Source organism: Asterias amurensis, chromosome 10 (genome assembly GCF_032118995.1).
Source record: "Asterias amurensis chromosome 10, ASM3211899v1".
In the NCBI taxonomy this organism is placed as follows: Eukaryota; Metazoa; Echinodermata; class Asteroidea; order Forcipulatida; family Asteriidae; genus Asterias; species Asterias amurensis.
The window spans coordinates 5999618-6019865 of record NC_092657.1 but is presented as its reverse complement, the minus strand read 5'-3'; the positions used below and the strand labels follow the sequence as shown (position 1 = coordinate 6019865).

Sequence of the window (20248 nt, the reverse complement as noted above, 5' to 3'; positions counted from 1 at the left end):
ACAATCCAAAACAAATTAATAAAGCCCGCTTACTGAGCGATAAACTCCAAACGGAAAGTAAGTATATTTTTTTTAATTATTTCTCATAAAATATGATGTTTCAGACATAAATATTTCAAGGGGTACTTTCATTATCATTTAGACTAAGTAAGTTTTATGTAAATCTGTTATCTGACATGTCTTAGATTATTTCTTTTCTGAAATGTTTTTTTTTAAAACATATTGTTGTCTCATCTCATCAACAGAAACCCCATTGTTTGGTACGCAACAAACACATGTCTAGTTTTCATTTTGTTTCATTGAACTCGATTCTTGGCCCTCCTGGGGGTGACAGGTCTTTTTCTTCAGCCACGCACCTTGAACTCTCTACCACTTATTCTTAGATCTTGTCTTTGTACCACAAAATAAAATCTCTTCTCAAAACTTTTCTTACCTCACAGGTTTTCAAGGATTAATTTTGTTGTGTCTGTTTTGTTTTTTGGGGGTTTTACTGCGCCTGAACCCCCAGCAGAATGGATATGTGCGTATTACAAGTCTTTATTTTTATGTATGATTGATTCTCCAGGTGGCCAGTAAGCCGTTGGGAATCTTGTTGGATCCCAACACGGGGATGGTTTGTCTGCTTAAAAAGGTGAGAACAGTTTCAATAAATAGTGACAAAAATAAAACATTTTTATTAATTTTTGTATTACAGTAGTCTCTTTGGATTTAGCAGGACTAGAATTTCATCTTTGAACATGTTGAAAAGGGCAAGGCCGGTTTTGTTTTGCAAAGGGCGCTTCTTTTTGAAAATCTTGAAGTCAATGGGAAAATTTTTAAGGGCACCACATTTTTCTCAAACAATTTGTACATTATAGCCTGTTGCTTGTTTTTCTAAATCTCATCCAATGTTTTTGTTTTGGTTTGTACTTTGCAGAATCTTTTGTCTGTGCTGAGACCATGCGATGCCGTGGAGCATATGTATCTGGCGCCCTCTGGTGGCTGTGATGTCCAGGATTTCCCCTTTGTTGCTTCAGGTAAGAACCTAGCCTGAACATCTGATGTCACACTTGGAGGCTGGTGATTAACGCCAGAGACTGACCTCTAGCCGATGTAAACATTCACCTTTGACCTACATTCATTTCACATAGAGATATGTACACTGTCAAATTCTACACTAACATTACATGTATATGCAAGTACATGCACATCTCTTATTTAGATGGGACATAAAGCCTACTATTGTGGGGTGTCGTGGCCGAGCGGATAAGAGCACCGAATTCAAGCTCTGATGCTTCTGTTCAGCAGAGTGTGGGTTCGAATCCCGGTCGTGACACTTAACTATAATTGCTTCTCTCCACCCAGGGGTAAATGGGTACCTGTGAGGGCAGAGATGGTTTTTGTGGTTGATTTAGCCGAGTAGCGCATATTAATGTTGCACAAGGCTGTATATACTCCCCACCAGGGAGCTGAGATGGTTTAAGGAGTGAATTAAGGCCCAGTGACCAGGAGCAATAATTTAGGACGCCCCCCGAGTGTGAAAAGCGCTATATAAAAAAAGGTTATCATTATTATAACTAAGGCCCTAAACAGCTCCAAGGTTGAACCCCAGACAAAAAAATCAATAAACCTTGAAGCTAAATTCACAGCTTACTTTTTGATGATCACCAGTCCTACATATTATCTCTTTGGTTTGGTCGAACTGTGATCCTTATAAATTATTCCCTGATTTTTCATTTCTCCCCAACAGAGAAGTCGGTTTGTCGGGACCTGGTGACCCTCGGAGATTGCCTGAAGATGGTGTCCCATGCGCTGAGTCCAGAGATCAAGATGTCGTTTGAGCATGACGTCTACCAGCTAGAGAAACCGGACGTCATCGCTCAACAGATCGCTGGAGATCTCCTCGGGTATGTATCGTTGTATTTCATCATAATAATAACAAAAATAATAATTTAATTTGATATACATGTAGCGCTTTACGCACCCGAAGGGTGTCTCAAAGTGCTTCCAAATTTCGAATTGAAACCAACGATTCGTTTCAGAACCACCCTAACTCATTTAGAGGTTATCATTACATAGTGTTTCCGCAAACCTTTCTATATCTCTATACCAGTTATCACCTTGAGGTTTACAGGTAGATGAAAGGCAAACTAAATTTGTCAATCCCAATTTTGTTTGTTTATTTTTACAGAGAGACAATGGAGAGCCCACAGGTTCCTTCAATCACCTTCGTCCAGCAGCTTTCAAGCAGCCTCCAAGCTTTACAGGATCCAGTCCGTGCCATCCTAACGCTCCTCAATGCTATGGATCTAGCTGACGGCAACCCCATGTCACTCATGGTGGACGATGAAGGTAGAAGTTTCTAGACTTAAAGGAACACGTTGCCTTGGATCGGACGAGTTGATCTATAAAAAAGCGTTTGTAATCGTTTGTTATTAAATGTGTATGGTTGGAAAGATGTGTTCAAAGTAGAATACAATGATCCACACAAGTTTGCCTCGAAATTGCATGGTTTTTCTTTTACTGTGCGAACGAACACGGTCGGCCATTTATGGGAGTCAAAAATTTGACTCCCATAAACGGCCGACTGTGTTAGTCGACGAGGTAAAAGGAAAACCGTGCAATCTCGAGGCATGTTTGTGTGGATCATTGTATTCTACTTTTACAGCATCTTTCTACCCATGTGCATATTATAACAAACGCTTTTCAAAGACCAACTCGACTGATCCAAGGCAACGTATTCCTTTAAGGTTTTCCTTATAAAAACAATATCTATATTTACTGAACCATCCGTAAACCTGTTTCGTTTCTAATACAGCCCCTGATGCCATGGAGCATTTGACCACAAGTCACCTGTTCAGCAGCTCACAGGGTGTGTCTATCTTAGCGGCTAGCTTCGTCCAGATGGCTGGTACTCGATTACAGCTACTCAGAGATCTACTCATCCTAGAGTGTGCCATGGTCAAACTCGGTGATCATGTGAGTATTTTTACTTACTCATACGAGGTGCAGAATGAGTTTTTGAGATAAGTTTTTATATAGCGCTTTTCACACCTGAGGGCTTCTCAAAGCGCTTCCGGCATTATTACCCCTGGTCACTGGGCCTTAAAACCATTCCTTAAACCATCTCAACTAAACAGCCTGTGCGGCAATTATTTGCGCTACTCGGCTAAACCAACCCCACCAACCATCTCTGCCCTCACAGGTACCCATTTACCCCTGCTAGGAGAGAAGCAATTATAGTGTTCAAAGTGTTTTTCTCAGGACACAAGTGTCATGACCGGGACTTAAACACACACTCTGCTGAATAGAAACACCAGAGTTGTTGGCATGGCAGCATGTTATCCAGTGTAAAAGACACACGTACGGATAAGAGTTTAAGAAATGCTTTAATACAGTCAATTCACAATAGTATTGCGATTCGCCAGTTTGTACATATCGCCTGAATTCTTAAATGTTATACTTCTCCCATATCGTTCATTTTAGAAAGGTACTTTTCTCCCAAAGCAGTCAGCAAAAAAAACGGTTATCAAGTTTTTCCTTTATGTTTATCTCATTTTTAACAAAAAGGGCTGGCTCGGTCCAAACTTGCTGTCTCACTTAGCTCGTAGGGTTTTGCCCGGGTCGACCCCAGTCTGTCCTGGTACGTTCAAATAACTGTGTCAGGCCACTTGGGGCTGGCCCCAGGTGCATGCATCACCATGAGAGGGTGAGTGATCATTTGATTAGCTCTTGTCAGGGGCTCGCCCGAGTGAGCATTGCGGGGTTGACCCAGGTTTGAATTGAATACCACTCTTGAATACCACTCTTGTAGTTTTTCATCTTTTATCACCTTTTTAAACCTTTTTTATCTTGTGTCTTGTGTTTCTGACAGACGTCACTTTCATCAGATGCAATGGATGACCTGGATTCAGAGATCATCTCAGAGACGGCATCCTGTCTCCTTGCCTATTACTCCTTACACTGGGTGGGCAGTTGCCTGGCGAGCACCGTACCGACCAATTCACTGTGAGTAGAAACACTAGAGGGAGGGTTTTGGGTTGGACACTTATACATTTTGATTGGTCGGTTTCATAATAATTTGCCTGTACCAGTGTTTTCCACATTTTTCATTTTCAGCCAAGCATGAGTTACTTTCAGACTTTTTGGTGTCATATGAAAGTGGAATCCATAAGCTATCCATACACCTAAACCTTTTCCTCCAGAATCATATATATTTTTTATTCGGCAGCCATTTCAAAAGTGTACAGTGTATAGTATACAAATATTGACTGCTTCGAGTGCTATGGTTAAAACTACAACTTCCGAGGTAATCCCTGGAGCGTTTTATTTTCCCGGGGATCACCGAGGGAGTCAGAGTAAAATCAGTCAATATTTGTTTTTATAACACCCCCAACAGACTATTTATCATCCTCGTACACATAATGTTCGTACGCGTGTTTCAGATACACAGATGCACAACTGATTGGGTTTGAGGTGGGTAAAAAGATGTCTGGGTACGGCCTGCCGTGTGATAGTCGTCGGACTATCACACGGCAAACGATGCACTATCACACGGCCGCCGTTTCTAGTAAAACTAAGACGTACCATGTGACGCGCTCTAAACCAATAAAAAGGCAGAATATTTGTAAGGGGTGTTGTAATTTATTTGAGACACACGGTACAGGGCCCAATTTCATGGCTCTGCTTACCGTAAGCACAGAATCGGCGCTTACAGAAGCAGGGAATTCAGTGCTTACGGCAAGCCTATTTCACGGGTTAGCGGCAAATTTTGGCGTCTGCGCGTGCGTACTCCACGTTACTAGGCATTCTACGCTTACAAAGGTAGCGCAGAAATTTGGCGCTTGCAAGTAAGTGGGGAATCGTCATCATAAGCGCAGAATTTGGCGGTAAGCAGAGCCATGAAATTGGGCCCAGTACAGTGTACTTCAAAATTTCAAGCGAAGTTAAAATTTTACTCTCCAGAGAGGCCAACCTGAGACAACTGGCAGCACTTGAGATCACAGACAGCTCAGTGGGTCTGACCACGCCCCTTTCATCAGCCCAGGCCACCATGGGCGCGCACACACCCACACTGGCAGAGCTATTCCTTAAAGGGGTCGGTGGGTCACAGATGAGGTCAAAGGTCATGAAGGCTGGATACACCAAGGCGAACGAGTGCGAGACGTGGACGACCATTTTGCAGCCGTGTGTGACTGCACTCACACAGATGATGTATCCTTTATTATTTCATCCCATTATATTTGCAGAAGTTCTTTATTTGCAAAAGTGCTTTTTATTCTTCGAATTTCACTTGCCAGGTTCCTAATGTCTCAAATTTTCAATTAGAAAATCATTAAAAATAATATTAATAAAAATTCTTCCTTCCTCCCCACTGGCCTGGAAATAAACGCAGGCCACGGAGGCCATTCCTGCGTTGCCCCTGGTCTTGGCCTTGGTGCCCCTTCAAAAGTTTCCCATTGGAAGTGCCCTTTACAAAATATAAATGGCCTAGCCCTCTGAAAGCCGAAATTCCAGGCATGTCCCCAATTTGATGCAAGACTTGGGATCACTACAGTGTTGTAGTTCAGTGCTTACCTAAACCAATGGTGAGTCGCGTTGGCCTTGTCTACACGGAGGACTAATAAATAGAACCAAGTGACAGCTTGACTGGATTGACAACGGACTGCCGCATGGCCAGGCCGCTGGGTGCTGCCCAGCCACCGGTCACGCCCGACTGGTTTATTGCATAATAGTCACAATAGACACTAACAACAATAACAACAATCACAACAACAGTATAAAGTTGGTTTAAGAACAGCAAAATTTAGTTTACAAAAAAAAAGATTGAGAAGTTTGCCTTCCTTGACTCCGCCTACTTTTTCCCAGCTGGCCAATCAGTGGCAGTTTTCTGTTTCCAGAATTCTTGATGGGAAAGTGTCAATACGCACAGCTACAGGTGAGTCATGATGTGACACATGTCTACGTTGCACATAAAAAAAAAATTGTGATTTGAGGTACTGTGTCTTGTCCGCCGAGCGTCTTATCCACAGAAACATAGGGCTAGATAGCTTAGTTGGTAGAGCGGTGCCAGGGGTGCCAGTCAGAAGCCATACAACCTTTAACTGCCGTGTAGCCAGGGATCATACCCAAATTGCGATACAACCTGGGAAGCGGCAGCGAGGGGATCACTTTAAGGGGATGCGACTTTTTGTTTCACAAAAACTGACTGGGTAAATTTTGAAATGATTTTGGGGGTTGAATAAAGAATTGACTAGAGTGGGATTCGAACCAACGACCTCCAGATTAACGTGCCGGCGCTCTACCAACTGAGCTATCTAGCCCTATGTTGGCAGTGTCCCTTTTTTGTCAATATCTTTGTTTCGGGGTGCCAGTCAGAAGCCATACAACCGTTAACTGCAGTGTAGCCAGGGATCACACCCAAATTACGATACAACCTGGGAAGCGGCAGCCAGGGGATCACTTTAAGGGGATGCGACTTTTTGTTTCAGATATCAATATAATCCACAAGGGAAACTGACTGGGTAAATTTTGAAATGATTTTGGTGGTTGAACAAAAAATTGACTAGAGTGGGATTCGAACCAACGACCTCCGGATTAACGTGCCGGCGCTCTACCAACTGAGCTATCTAGAACAAAGATATTGACAAAATAGGGACACCGCCAACATAGGGTTAGATAGCTCAGTTGGTAGAGCGCCGGCACGTTAATCCGGAGGTAGTTGGTTCGAATCCCACTCTAGTCAATTCTTTGTTCACCCCCCAAAATCGAAATAATAACAAAAATGATATTTACTCTCTGTGGATATCCTTCCCAACTTATTCTTATTCATGGGTCTCCAGACGCTTGAAGATAGACGTGATCAATTATGTATTAACTTTGCTGTTAAATGTAGTACCTCTGATAGATATGCTGGTTTCCTCATAACAACAACACTCACAGTATGGGTCTTCGCAATGCTACTAAATATACGGTGCCTAAACATAGGACTACAGGGGTTGCCCTTAACTTTTTTTTCAACTGGCCAGCAGGACCAGTTGGCTTGATTTTTCACTGGTCCGCCACGTTTTTGACTGGTCCGTCAATTTTTGTATATTTTTTTTAAACTAAAAGTATACTGTTGTATACCAACTACTCGATTTCCGATCGTCGCTATTTCAAAATTCAACATGAATTGCAACGTCAACTTAACTGCACTGGAAGCCATACTTAATTTATGTGTACCAAGTTATTGTGTTCGTAAGGGGCTCACTAATTTGAGAGTATTTTTTCTTTTAAAATATGTAAACAATAATATTATTAAAGTTAATTTAAAAACGGGTCAAATTATTTGTCAGAGCAAATGAAAAAATTTAATATGATCTTTATTTAGGTAGTTTTTTTAGTCCACGGTTTATTGTAAGCACTCGACATCCAAGTATTCCCAAGTAAGAACTTTTTTTATGATTTTTTTTTTTAGTGTTTTACTTAACAAAAAAAAACCACTTTAAAACCGACTGTTAAAAATATCAAATTAACTTTTTATGTATTGCCTTCAAATCTACGGGGAGGGTTACGTGCAATCGCATGTATAAACATTGCCTATTTGTACTTTTAATAAGTATTCATAAACATAATACATCGTACCGATAACCGAAGTTCCCAAAATCTTCCCACTTTCGTCCAGAAAATTAAACCCCCGAAAAGGTAGACATGAAAATAGTTGCAACATCCATGAAGAAGCATATGAGTTTTACGGTATTTTTTTTTTTCAATTATACCGGCGTCTGTTTTGTGAACAAAACTTTCATTTAAAAGTAGCAAAAACAACTGCGCCTTTGTTTAACCATGAAGGTATTGCATTCTAGAACCCAAGTCTTTCTTGAAATCAACCCGCAAAAAAAACCCAAACAACCGCGCATTAAAGGAACACGTTGCCTTGGATCGGTCGAGTTGGTCTTTGAAAAGCGTTTGTAATTGTTTTTTATAAAATGCATATGGGTAGAAAGATGTTGTAAAAGTAGAATACAATGATCCACACAAACATGCCTCGAAATTGCGTGGTTTTCCTTTTACCTCGTCGACTAACACGTCGGCCATTTATGGGGGTCAAAATTTTGACTCCCATAAATGGCCGACCATGTTAGTTCGCACAGTAGAAGGAAAACCACGCAATTTCGAGGCAAACTTGTGTGGATCATTGTATTCTACTTTTAAAACATCTTTCCATCCATATGCATTTTATAAAAAACGGTTACAAACCCTTTTGTTTTGACCAACTCGTCCGATCCAAGGCAACGTGTTCCTTTAAAACCATGGAGCAAAACTAGATCACCCACCATCCTGTAATTGTTTGTAAATCTTTACTGTTTTATCAAATTTGTTTTCCCTTTTTTGCTATCATTGTTTTTGTCATATGTTTAGTTTTTAACTGCTAGGGTTTCTCTTTTTTAGCTGGTTTACTCCATAGTGGGGTTTCAATGTATAAGAGGGTTCCCACAACACCCTGTGCATTTTTTTAAGTGTCTTTTAGTGGTTTATCTAATATTTATTTTTACTTATTGTCGTCTTCTTATATAATGTTCCTTTGTACCCCGCGGTGGTGCAATTTTTGTGTGTTTTATCTGTGCTATTTTTATCAATATTGTTATCTTGTAATGCCACATTATTCAGCTTCGTGCTGCCAGTTGAATGAATGAATGAATGAATGAATGAATGAATGAATATATTTCATCACTTCAAGGAGTACATCCGTCTTCTGAACCCGTGGTGCGACTGGAACATCTCTTCGCGCCACTTCCTGCTCGGCCACTCGCTCCTGAACACCGGAGAACCTCACAAAGCGCTAGCCTGCTTCCTCAAGGCGTCGCATCGCATCGCCGACGAAGACTTCCTTCTGAATAAACTCCTTCTGACTGACGAATATGAGGGCAAGAAGCTGGACGTCTTGTATTACTTGAAGGTAGACATTTTGCAAATAGAGATCAGGGGCCAATTTCACAAGGAATACAATTAATGGCAAGACAAATTGTCAATATTTCCATAGCGATTTGTATTGTGACATCACACTTTACTTAGCAACTAGGATTGATTTGCAGTTATGATGAATCTTAGCTCTTTGTGAAAATCAGCCCCAGGGCCCACTTTCTTGAAGCCTGTGCGCACAAACACTTGCTAAGCACAAAAACAAAATTGCTTAAAGACACTGGACACTATTTAGGAAATAACAGTGCGAGTACCCGGTCTTCACTGCGTGGTAATGACCGGGTTGGTGGCTGGCGCTGTTAACGGGCCGAGCCGGAGGCGAGGTCTGTTACTAGTTGTATTGTAAAGCGCATAGAGATGTTAATTCATATATTGCGCTATATAATTGTAAATTATTATTATTATTATTATTAACAGCGCCAGCCACCAACCAAGGTCATTACCACGCAGTGAAGACCGGGTCCGAACATCGTTATTCCCATTAATAAATACCCTTTTTAGCGAATTAAACGGCCAAAATTGTCCAAAGTTTGTGACTTTTCTCTCGGCGGTACTTCCAGACCTGTTCAGGGGCCATATTTAAGCTTTTGATGGTTCCCATCTCTTTCGTGCGTTAATCACATTTTGATCTTTGAGACCAGTGACTCTTTTAATTAATGATCTGTTCAGCGCCTTCACTGGGGTCAAAGGAGGCAAATGATTGGACGATAGGTGTTCTTTGTGCATTAAAACGCGCGCATGAGCTCAGCGTCAGTTTATACGCGCGCACCTGTTACACGCGCGCACTCAAAATTGATACATTTTCAGCGCGCGTACGCGCAAGTGCGCGAAGTTGCAATGAAACTAACATGGATATAAATAAGCATGCGATACAGTGCAACGTGCAAGGTTTACACAATGTATGCTGATTTAGGGGCCACTTATTCGCTATTTTCCAACGCCAGTCTTTATACAACCGTTAACACTCCCACACATGACCGGATTTTGACCAATCAGAGACTTGTAACCGTCCAAGGTATTTATTAATGGTCATTACTCAAAAAAATTGTATTAAAGCATGAAAACTTACTCGGTAACGAGCAATGGAGAGCTGTTGATAGTACAAAACACTGTGAGAAACAGCTCCCTCGGAAGTATTATACTTAGTACAAAACACTGTGAGAAACAGCTCCCTCTGAAGTACTATACTTGACATGTATTGTATTTTTTGAGAAAGAGGTACATGCAATTTCTTACACAAACATTAAAAGACTTCAGGCCTGAAAGCACACAAATTGTTGCATCAAGGTTTTGTTCTGTCCTTTATTCTCTTGCAACCTTGATAACCAATTGAGTCCAAATTTTCACAGATTTGTTATTTTATTGGTTTTTTTTTTGGATACACTAAATGAGAAAACAGGTCTTTGACAATTACCAAAGGTGTCCAGTACTTGTAAAGGGTTTTGACACCTTTTGTAGATCACTTTTTGCCAAATGTTTGTTTATACCAACTCACACCTGTTATCTTCCTTGTTGTTTATTGTTGCCTAGGTGATACGCTTACTTGAGCAATTCTCCATGCCAGATCTAGTCATCTCGTTAGCTGGTACAGCCCTGAGTGTTGCTGATGATGATGACCCTAATGTGGTAAGTAAATCCACTTACCTCGAATTGACACCTGTGGCTAACCACTATGGGTATGTTCAGACAGCGTACTAAGGTAGACCCGAACCGGTTTAACTTTTACGAACAGCAGGGGGTGATCGTAAAAATAAAACCCCTTTGCGTTCAGACAGCACTGAGTTAAACCTGATCCGGTTTATCTTTGGTTTTAAGAGGTCAAAGAAAACGCGACTCTAACATCCTGTTTATTATCCTGTTCATTGGTCACCGTGTGTTTACGCAAAAATTACGAAGGTCAATGGGTCGCCTGTTGTGAGTTAAACCGGATGTGGTCTTTTTTTATTCTGTCCACACACAGTATTAAAAGATAAACCCGAATAAAAAAGTCCACATCCGGTTTAACTCACAACAGACGACCCATTGATCTCCGTAATCATTACGTAAACACACTGTGACCAATGAAAAGCACAACAAACAGGATGTTAGAGTAACGGGGTCGCGTTTGCTTTGACCTCTTAAAACCAAAGATTTTTTACGACCACCACCCCCCCCCCCCCCCCCCCCCCCCCCCCTCTGGGCTCTGTGGAAATGAGTCACAAGGGGGAAAATTAACTTACTGGGTTTTATAAATGGCTGAAAAGTGCTTCATTTTGACATATTATCTTTCACACTTGTGGGATGTTTGGTTCAAAAGCTACATGTATGACCTTTTAAAAAATAGATTACGTCATAATCTGAAAATAAAAACATCAACTAGTGATGTCCAAGGGATGACCAAAAAGAACATGTTTTATTCATCTTTATTGAAAAAAAAATGTCATAATTTAAGAAAAAGTGAAAATAATGCTGGAGAAGCATAAAACCGCATAATTTTTTTTTGCACCCTCCCATCACTCATGTACCGGAAAGTAGATTGTGCGACAAGCGACTCATTTTTGTAGAGCCTATCACAAATACTAGCCTCCTAGGTATGTCATGTATGTGTGTTTTTTATCTCTGGCACTCATTTTTGTGGGTCATTCGTGGAAGTGTCGTGGCCGAGTGGTTAAGAGCACCGAATTCAAACTCTGGTGTTTCTGATCAGCAGAGTGTGGGTTCGAATCCCCAGCCGTGACACTGTGTCCTTGAGCAAGACACTTCACCATTGCTTCATCCTTCGGATGGGACGTAAAGCCGTTGGTCCCATGTGTTGTGTAACGCATGTAAAAGAACCCAGTGCACTTATCGAAAAGAGAAGGGGTTCGCCCCGGTGTTCCTGGTTGTGGCTGCTTAATGCGCCGTAGCACCTTGTAAAACCTTATAAGGTGCTAAATAATTGGATCTCAGAATTCATCACTGCAATAACCTATCTTTCTGAAAGTTTGTTTATACTCAGCGCCTTGAGTAACTTGTTTGGTAGATATGTGCGCTATATAAGACTTCGATATTATATTATTATTATACACAGGTATCATGCACACAGGACTCGACCTTTTGATTCACATGTACATGGAGTTGTATTCCAAGTATTTTGTTGTACCATGTATATTTTGGTTTTGTGTATTTCTCTCCGGTAGCCAACGCTGTGGTCCAAAGTCTTCAAGTACCATTTAGAGTTAGGACACAATGATGAAGCTTACGCTGCCATGGCAACGAACCCTGACCCTGAAAGGTAAGGATGTAAATTGTTGGGAAAAACCTCCCATTATCTGCCCTCATAAAGACAGTGGACAATATTGGTAATTGTCAAAGACCATTCTTCTCACTTGGTGTATCTCAACATATGCAGAAAATAACAAACCTGTGAAAATTTGAGCTCAATCGGTCATCGAAGTTCCAATATAATAATGAAGGAAAAAACACCCTTGTCACACGAAGTTGTGTATGCTTGATTTCATATGCTTGATTTCGAGACCTCAAATTCTAAATCTGAGGTCTCAAAATAAAATTTGTGGAAAATTACTACTTTTTGATAACTACGTTATTTCAGAGGGAGTTGTTTCTCACAAGTTTTTATACTATCAACCTCTCCTAATTACTTGTTACCAAGTAAGTTTTTATGCTGATAATTATTTTTAGTAATTACCAATAGTAATTACCAATAGTGTCCACCGCTTTAAGTATCAACTACCATATTTCCTCCGTCAATGTGAATGATTGACAAACTATGCCAACCTTACAGCCAAGCTGCATCTGTAACTCGTTGTTCTTTTTTCACTAGACGTCGTGACTGCCTCCGTCAGTTCATCGTAGTGCTATGTAAGATGGGACAGACCAAGGAGCTTATTCAGTTTCCGTACATTGATCTTCATGACGAGGTAAAATAAATCATTCAAAGTTATACTTCATGAAAGGCTTTTATCCGAGGTGGGATTCGAACCTGGGTCCACAGTAATGAAAGGCACCGAAAAACATTTAGCCAACTTCTTGAGCCTCCCAATTTAATTTAGTTAATAAATATCTTCTTATGTAGCGCTCATATTCTGCAATATGTGAAGCTCAAGCCGCTTCTACATGTACTTTAAAGGGACACGTTGCCTTGGATCGGACGAGTTGGCAGTATAAAAAGCATTTGTAACCGTTTGTTATAAAATGCATGGTTGGAAAGACGTTTTAAAAGTAGAATACAATGATCCACACAAATTTGCCTCAAAATTGCGTGGTTTTCATTTAGCTTTGCGAACTAACACGGTCGGCCATTTATGGGAGTCAAATGGCCGACCGTGTTAGTTGACGAGGTAAAAGGAAAACCACATCATTTCAAAACGTATTCGTGTGGATCATTGTATTCTACTTTTAAAACATCTTTCCAACCATATGCATTTTATAACGAACGGTTGCAAACGCTTTTCAAAGACCAACTCGACCAGTCTAAGGCAACGTGTTCCTTTTAGTCTTTTTTCTGCAAGGTATTGTGAAGCTACGTTTTTGAAGTATGAGACCTGTTCATTGTTGAGACCCATTCCTTTACATGTAATGGTTTATAAGGTACTGTTAAGCATTATTAAGCCAATCCAGCCAGGAACACTGGGGCGAACCCCTTCTCTTTTTGATGAACTTGGTTCTTGTACATGTGTTACAAAACACAGTACATTATCAACAGATAAAGTACACCGTACAAAAGTATTTTAAAATTCCTAAATAAAAGAAATTAATGCTAAAGAAATAGTTAATGGCCTGACATTTCGACCCTGGCAGATTCTTTCTCAAAGGCTAAATGAGAACACACTAAACATGAACAGGTAACTAAGTGAAACATAAGCAATGAAGTGGAAATACATGGATGGGGTTAGAAAGCATGCCTAAAAAGCAAGGGGTAAACAATTAAAAGGGGGACAAAAGGGGGGGGGGGTTGAAGGGAAGGGACTGGCTTGACCACAAGAAGATGGAAGCACAAAGGACAATATCAAGGGTGGGGAGAGGTGGGGAAAAAAGTAAATAATTGGTGAATAGGGCGCAGGCTGAAAGGGGGATATCTGCTGGGAACGGAGACGGCAAAACAAAAGGTTTATTAGTCGTTTCCTTCTTGGATGTTCAGACCATGGGGTTGAATGGTCTGGAGGCGTCTAATCCAGAGTTTCTCCCTACTCAAACGCACAGTCTCTCTGTGGTTGCCTAGTGCCTCTATGCCCTGTAAGATCATGTCAGAAATGGAGTGATTAGGAAGATTGAAGTGATGTCCTACAGGTGTACTGGGTCTTGACTGTTGATCTGTGGCCGTAGAAACGCCTCTTGAGTGTAGTTCTTGTGTGGTGGTGCAGGTGACATGACCCCTTGTTAACGTCCGTCGATATATCGAAAATACTCAAAAACTCGATATTTTTTTGACATCGAAATCGCCGATGTCACTTTTATAATCATATCGTAATATCGGATTTTCGATATATCGAAAAATTTCGATGTTTTGAAAAATTCGATGTTCCTAAATGATATCGAAAATACCAAAAGAGTGTCCGATTATTTAAAAGAAATCTGTGTTTGAGTATTAGAAAAGCCGTCGTCGTTATGTAATTTCATCATTTCGAGTTGCTCTATTAAATAAAATACGTTCTACAACCAAGTATGTCTGCTTGTTCTTTGTGTTTTCGCCATCAGCCGCTGGCCCGTCGCAGAATTTCACAACTCCGCGGCGAGCGCGTGGTAAAACCTCACAAGAAACCACCGCTGGTTTGCAAAAAAAAAACGCAAAAACCTCCCCGAATCAACAAGACATAACAAAACAAGGAAGAAAACAATCTTACGTTATACAGTAAAATAATCTTTCTATCAATCCAAGGTATCATAATGGCGTCATTTTGGTCAAATAAAGCCTACACGTTGTTGTTTTCGTAAACAAGCTTACACTTCCGAGGAACTATATGCTTCGCAGACCACGCTGTCGGCGGCTATTGCGTGCGTACCAGCGAAGACTTTGCTGTTGTACGGTTTAAGCGTGCACACCAGCGTGTGTGGTTATTGCAATTCGGGGGGAAAACCCGTTTGCCCAAGCATGCACAGACACGTGCAGTCTTTTTTCAAGGCGGTATCGCGTGATGCACTGCGTTATTTCGACAATAGAGGGCTTTCTCGCATTCAATGTTAATGCCTTTACTATAGACTGCTAAGTGCTACGAGCCTTTATTGGAGACTATGTGACTGCATCATGCTGCTTGCGTTGTACATTGTGAGCGCGGAGTGGTAGGTCTGTGTTTTGCGGGACTTTCTCGTGATTTTTTTGGATGATTATCTCAACCATTTTCAACCGTACCGTTTCTTTGGAATAGTCTTCCTGTGCATATTCGCCAAGCTAATACTTTACAATGTTTTAAGTCCTTGTTGAAAACTCATTTGTTTAAAGCTTCTTTTTTGTAGTTTGCCTATTTGTATCTTGTATCTTTCTCTAATTGTTTATTTTATTGTTTCTTTAATGCGCTTAGAGGCTTTTGCATTAGGCGCTTTACAAATGTCTTATTATTATTATTATTATTATTATTATTATTATTATTATTATTATTAAAGGTAGTGTAACATACCAGCGGACATTTATTATGTATCTAACAATATTGCCATGAATTGTCGTTATTTTGAAGGGCATTAGACTCTCAAAAAGTTTAGTAACTAATTCATTTAGTGTTGACAAAGTTTGAAGCGCCGCGCTCCCCTAACACACTTCACTCTCCACAACAGCGGGCCTGTCGCACCAATTTTTTTTCCACATCCTACCGAAGATCTCAACTCAAAGCCGCCCGCCCGCGTGCCCGTCGGACAACTTGTTTGACACTTATACGTCAATGCATAGGCAACTGACACCTTAATGTCGGCGGGTCACGCAACTCACAAAGATTGAGACGGTCAATCATGGCCAATCACGAATCGAGAATTGTGGTGAGCGTTCACCGATTGGCCAAGCCAGCAGTAGCGGTGATCATACTTTATTGTAAAACCAGAAAAAATCGGGGCGCGGGACTACGCAATTTGAGATTTTTCAACTACAAACATGAGTATACCAAGTGCTGTTTTTAGGCTTCATCTTGCGCGCGGGAAATACTCGATATATCGAGTATACTCGATATTTAATTTTCGATATATCGGTTATGGGAAAAAACCGATATCGACGGACGTTACCCCTTGTCTTATGGGTGGTATCACTGGTGTTGCTGGGTTGTACCACCGGTGTTGCTGGTGAAGGAGTCTGAATCTCATGTTTTGTTTCTCTCATTTGAACCCCTTCCCCCATTACCTTCTAGGTTGTGGCTATCATGGAGTCTAGGGCACGCTCAATGGACCTGATGGCAACACGGAACTTCTATGATCTCCTCTATGCTTTCCACATCTTCAGGGGAAATTACAGGAAAGGTGAGACTGTATATTTGGTTTGCGGTAACACCATGTGTGTATCTACTTGCCAGGTAGAGTTTGTTCTTAGAGAACTGTCTTGCTTTATTCTACTGTGAGCGGAGTAGATAATCAGAGGTTCGGGAGACTTCTCAGTTCTGAAAGGAAATGTCCTGCTTTTTAACTATTACGAGGGCGGATGGTATAGAAAATAGGCTGGACTACTACTTTAGCTTATAGGATCGTTATTAACTGTACTGCCCCGGAGTCAGTTCTGAATTGGACTCAACGTTTTGACTAGCTTGCTCTAGTCATCGTCAAGAGAACTCCTGACCATGTTTCACCCAACCAGAATACAGAACTAGGAACAGGTGTTTTATAACTTTTTCTGTTGAATTTGCCATTGGTTGATCACTTGCCATAGGTGGATTGCAATACGCATAATTGACCGCCATCTCTATGATGTATTTCACATGTGAAAAGTGCATGCGTGTACACGCTACGCGTGACTCCTGTGCACTTTTCACATGTAAAATACATCAAAGATGGCGGTCGATGACGCGTATTGCAATTCATCTTGACTGAAACAGTTATTGGTGACAACCGCAAAAAACACATCCCGTACTAACCCAATCTTTATCCCTTCCAGCCGGTAGTGCAATGTATGAGCACGCCATACGTCTCAGCCTAGAGGTGCCGACACTGGACGGACTGAGAAGACAAGCTAAATACTACCTGGCGGCAATGAACGCTCTGGATCTAGTCAACCCTGACTTTGCTTGGATCGTCAAGCCTGTTGCAATCGACGAACCGGTAAGCTCTATCTAAAAGAGTTATAAGAAGCTGTCCTGGGGATTCTGTTATTTTTAGGAAGCTGCAGGGAAGGTCTACATGTAACACAATCTAATTCCTATTTTTTGTTTTCCTAACAGTGGACGTACTTGGATCACTCACTGATTGCCCCATACCATGCATATTAACTGATCCATTGAGTTTAAAGGAACACGTTGCCTTGGATCAGTCGAGTTGGTCTTTGAAAAGCGTTTGTAACCGTTTGTTATAAAATGCATATGGTTAGAAAGATGTTTTAAAAGTAGAATACAATGATCCACACACATTTGCCTCGAAATTGCGTGGTTTTCCTTTTACTTTGCAAACTAACACGGTCGGCCATTTATGGGAGTCAAAAATTTAAATGGCCGACCGTGTTTGTCGACGAGGTAAAAGAAAACCACGCAATTTCGAGTGATGCTTGTGTGGATCATTATATTCTACTTTTAAAATATCTTTCCATCATATGTATTTTATAACAAACGGTTACAAACGCTTTTCAAAGACCAACTCGACCGGTCCAAGGCAACGTGTTCCTTTAATGACCAAAGGCAATTCAATGCACATGTAATACACAGGTTATTGTGGCCAAAATCAGAAATTTTGTAATGGTCAGAGCCTAATGAAGTCGTAGCCATGGAAAATGGCAAGAGACATCAAGATATTGTGTTTTCCCAAAAGTCTGTTCCAAACTTTGAACAAAAAATCAAAACCTTTCTATTTCAGCACCCTGAGGATCTGGTTGGTGCCTCGCCCAAGAGAGACTACAACGGCGAGAATCTAGACCCACCAGGTATGCAATTCCATCCACCATCTTTGTTTGACTTCATTTCATTTGTTCTGGTTGTGAAGCCATGTGGTCAGATTCACATAACTCTTCCTAAAACTTAGGATCAAAGTTAGAAGGCAGTAAACCCTAATCTTTTGCGAAATACATATAGTTCCTTGGACGCATCCTAAGATAAGGATGAGTTACTCACCCGAACTCCAGATAAGACGGGTCCTAACTCTTTGTGAAATCAACTCAAGGACTCCCAGAAAAGCAACTCTACTCACTGTACTAGCCAAAAACATAATGTAGAGAAGTTGCCATTTAAGATTTGAGAGGAAAACCCCATATAAATATTCCAAATAAAACCCATGTATTCAGATAGGGACTGAAAACCATACCTGTTGCTCGAACACGTTGTAGCAGAGTCATTCACAATTCAGCTCTTAGCAGCAAGCAAGGATGATTAGCATCCCAAATATTATTATTATTATTATTATTATTATTATTATTATTATTATTATTATATTATTATTATTATTATTATTATTATTATTATTGTTATTGTTATTGTTATTGTTATTGTTATTGTTATTGTTATTGTTATTGTTATTGTTATTGTTATTGTTATTGTTATTGTTATTGTTATTGTTATTGTTATTGTTATTGTTATTGTTATTGTTATTGTTATTGTTATTGTTATTGTTATTGTTATTGTTATTGTTATTGTTATTGTTATTGTTATTGTTATTGTTATTGTTATTGTTATTGTTATTGTTATTGTTATTGTTATTGTTATTGTTATTGTTATTGTTATTGTTATTGTTATTGTTATTGTTATTGTTATTGTTATTGTTATTGTTATTGTTATTGTTATTGTTATTGTTATTGTTATTGTTATTGTTATTGTTATTGTTATTGTTATTGTTATTGTTATTGTTATTGTTATTGTTATTGTTATTGTTATTGTTATTGTTATTGTTATTGTTATTGTTATTGTTATTGTTATTGTTATTGTTATTGTTATTGTTATTGTTATTGTTATTGTTATTGTTATTGTTATTGTTATTGTTATTGTTATTGTTATTGTTATTGTTATTGTTATTGTTATTGTTATTGTTATTGTTATTGTTATTGTTATTGTTATTGTTATTGTTATTGTTATTGTTATTGTTATTGTTATTGTTATTGTTATTGTTATTGTTATTGTTATTGTTATTGTTATTGTTATTGTTATTGTTATTGTTATTGTTATTGTTATTGTTATTGTTATTGTTATTGTTATTGTTATTGTTATTGTTATTGTTATTGTTATTGTTATTGTTATTGTTATTGTTATTGTTATTGTTATTGTTATTGTTATTGTTATTGTTATTGTTATTGTTATTGTTATTGTTATTGTTATTGTTATTGTTATTGTTATTGTTATTGTTATTGTTATGTTATTGTTATTGTTATTGTTATTGTTATTGTTATTGTTATTGTTATTGTTATTGTTATTGTTATTGTTATTGTTATTGTTATTGTTATTGTTATTGTTATTGTTATTGTTATTGTATTTGTTATTGTTATTGTTATTGTTATTGTTATTGTTATTGTTATTGTTATTGTTATTGTTATTTTATTGTTATGTTATTGTTATTGTTATTGTTATTGTTATTGTTATTGTTATTGTTATTGTTATTGTTATTGTTATTGTTATTGTTATTGTTATTGTTATTGTTATTGTTATTGTTATTGTTATTGTTATTGTTATTGTTATTGTTATTGTTATTGTTATGTATTGTTATTGTTATTGTTATTGTTATTGTTATTGTTATTGTTATTGTTATTGTTATTGTTATTGTTATTATTATTATTCCAAGAGTATATGAATTATTCTCTAGACTATTATGCACCACTGTGTAACACTCTTTGATGAGTAAAATGTTCTATAAATGTATTTATTGAATTATACTGGTTTTCTTTTTACCCCCAGTGGTGAGGCGACAGGTGAAGGTCATTGAACTCTGTGACCTTAAGAAGGAGTACCAACTCATCGACGCTCGCCTCAAGATTGCTAATCATGATCCGGACTCCGTCTACACATCAAGTGAGACTCGCTCCTCTGTATTTTGTAGCCCTGAGCCCACCAACCACGGGTCTCCTTTCAGAGAACCAATAAGAGCCGTCATTAAGTCTAACCTGAAACCTCTGAACCCCTATAGACGATGTGACCTATGACATCACATGTTTACAAAAGAGCCACAGAGCCCAGACTTCCTGCAGGCACGATTTGTACACAGCTCAACGGAAGAAAATATTAAGTTT

General features: G+C 39.3%; 1 protein-coding gene across 1 annotated transcript in view; it reads left to right on the top strand.

Moving 5' to 3' along the window:
- LOC139942579 (nuclear pore complex protein Nup160-like) overlaps positions 1-20248 on the top strand; it is a 45088-nt gene that overhangs the window by 14572 nt on the left and 10268 nt on the right. Inside the window, exons 12-27 of the mRNA XM_071939436.1 lie at positions 566-631; positions 917-1016; positions 1730-1886; positions 2171-2331; positions 2798-2958; positions 3854-3987; positions 4945-5193; positions 5848-5917; positions 8702-8920; positions 10474-10569; positions 12102-12196; positions 12746-12842; positions 16251-16359; positions 16988-17151; positions 17896-17962; positions 19917-20030. Coding sequence (XP_071795537.1) covers positions 566-631; positions 917-1016; positions 1730-1886; positions 2171-2331; positions 2798-2958; positions 3854-3987; positions 4945-5193; positions 5848-5917; positions 8702-8920; positions 10474-10569; positions 12102-12196; positions 12746-12842; positions 16251-16359; positions 16988-17151; positions 17896-17962; positions 19917-20030 — 2059 coding nt within the window. The remainder of the gene's footprint in view (positions 1-565; positions 632-916; positions 1017-1729; positions 1887-2170; positions 2332-2797; positions 2959-3853; positions 3988-4944; positions 5194-5847; positions 5918-8701; positions 8921-10473; positions 10570-12101; positions 12197-12745; positions 12843-16250; positions 16360-16987; positions 17152-17895; positions 17963-19916; positions 20031-20248) is intronic.